At 38.8% G+C, this 747-nt stretch overlaps 1 protein-coding gene across 1 annotated transcript in view; it reads right to left on the reverse strand.

The window, feature by feature from the left end:
* The window catches only part of LOC119585208 (AP-3 complex subunit delta-1-like), a gene marked incomplete in the record, with an annotated part of 41547 nt that overhangs the window by 3215 nt on the left and 37585 nt on the right, over positions 1-747 (reverse strand). Inside the window, 2 exon segments of the mRNA XM_037933859.1 lie at positions 40-156; positions 320-656. Of these exon segments, the coding sequence (XP_037789787.1) occupies positions 40-156; positions 320-656 (454 nt within the window).

Genomic DNA, 747 nt, shown 5'->3' on the forward strand with positions numbered 1-747 from the left:
ACAAATGAGATGAAAGAATATAAAAAGACCATCCAATACCTCTTCTTTACTATGTAATTCTGTGGATGATAACTGGGCTACTTTGTCAGCATCTTCTATGTGGGTTTTGGCATGAGGGTTCTCCGGGGAGAGCCAGAAGTCCAGATCATCAGATTGCTAAAATCAGAAAAAAACATCTGTAAATTCTCAGACCTGTTATATGCTGCTTCAACCTCTACTGACATTGTATTAGGAGAAAATTAAAGCTATAAAGAAACACTGAAGTGCAAGAAAGAAATATATATACATTAAGACACTGCTAATAATGTATATCACTCACCGGTTCTTTACTACTAGATTCTTCTACCCCATTAATGTGGTTTGCTGTGCTAGGAACTGTTTCATCGTTGAGTGACGTCTCCTTGAGTGGGTCTATGAGGTCTAAGATGAGGCTCTCCTCCTTCTTTGGAACACCATTCTTCTTCCTGGACACTTTCTTCTCCTCTTTCTTGCTCTTCTTCCCTTTCTCCTTCTTATCCTTCTTTTCCTTTTTGCCACTGGATTTCTTCTTGGCAGGAGATGCTAGGAGATTCGCTTCATCATGGTTATCAGAGCTGGCTTTACAGGGAACTTCGTAATGGCTTCTGGTAGGAAGAACTTCATTAGGTGCAAGGGGCCTGCAACAGAAATTGAATAAATAAACAAGCAGACATAAAGATTATTCTCAAATATTTAAGAACTAAGCTGTTTGCACAATACTAGAACATA

This window comes from Penaeus monodon, chromosome 19 (genome assembly GCF_015228065.2).
Source record: "Penaeus monodon isolate SGIC_2016 chromosome 19, NSTDA_Pmon_1, whole genome shotgun sequence".
Lineage (NCBI taxonomy): Eukaryota > Metazoa > Arthropoda > Malacostraca > Decapoda > Penaeidae > Penaeus > Penaeus monodon.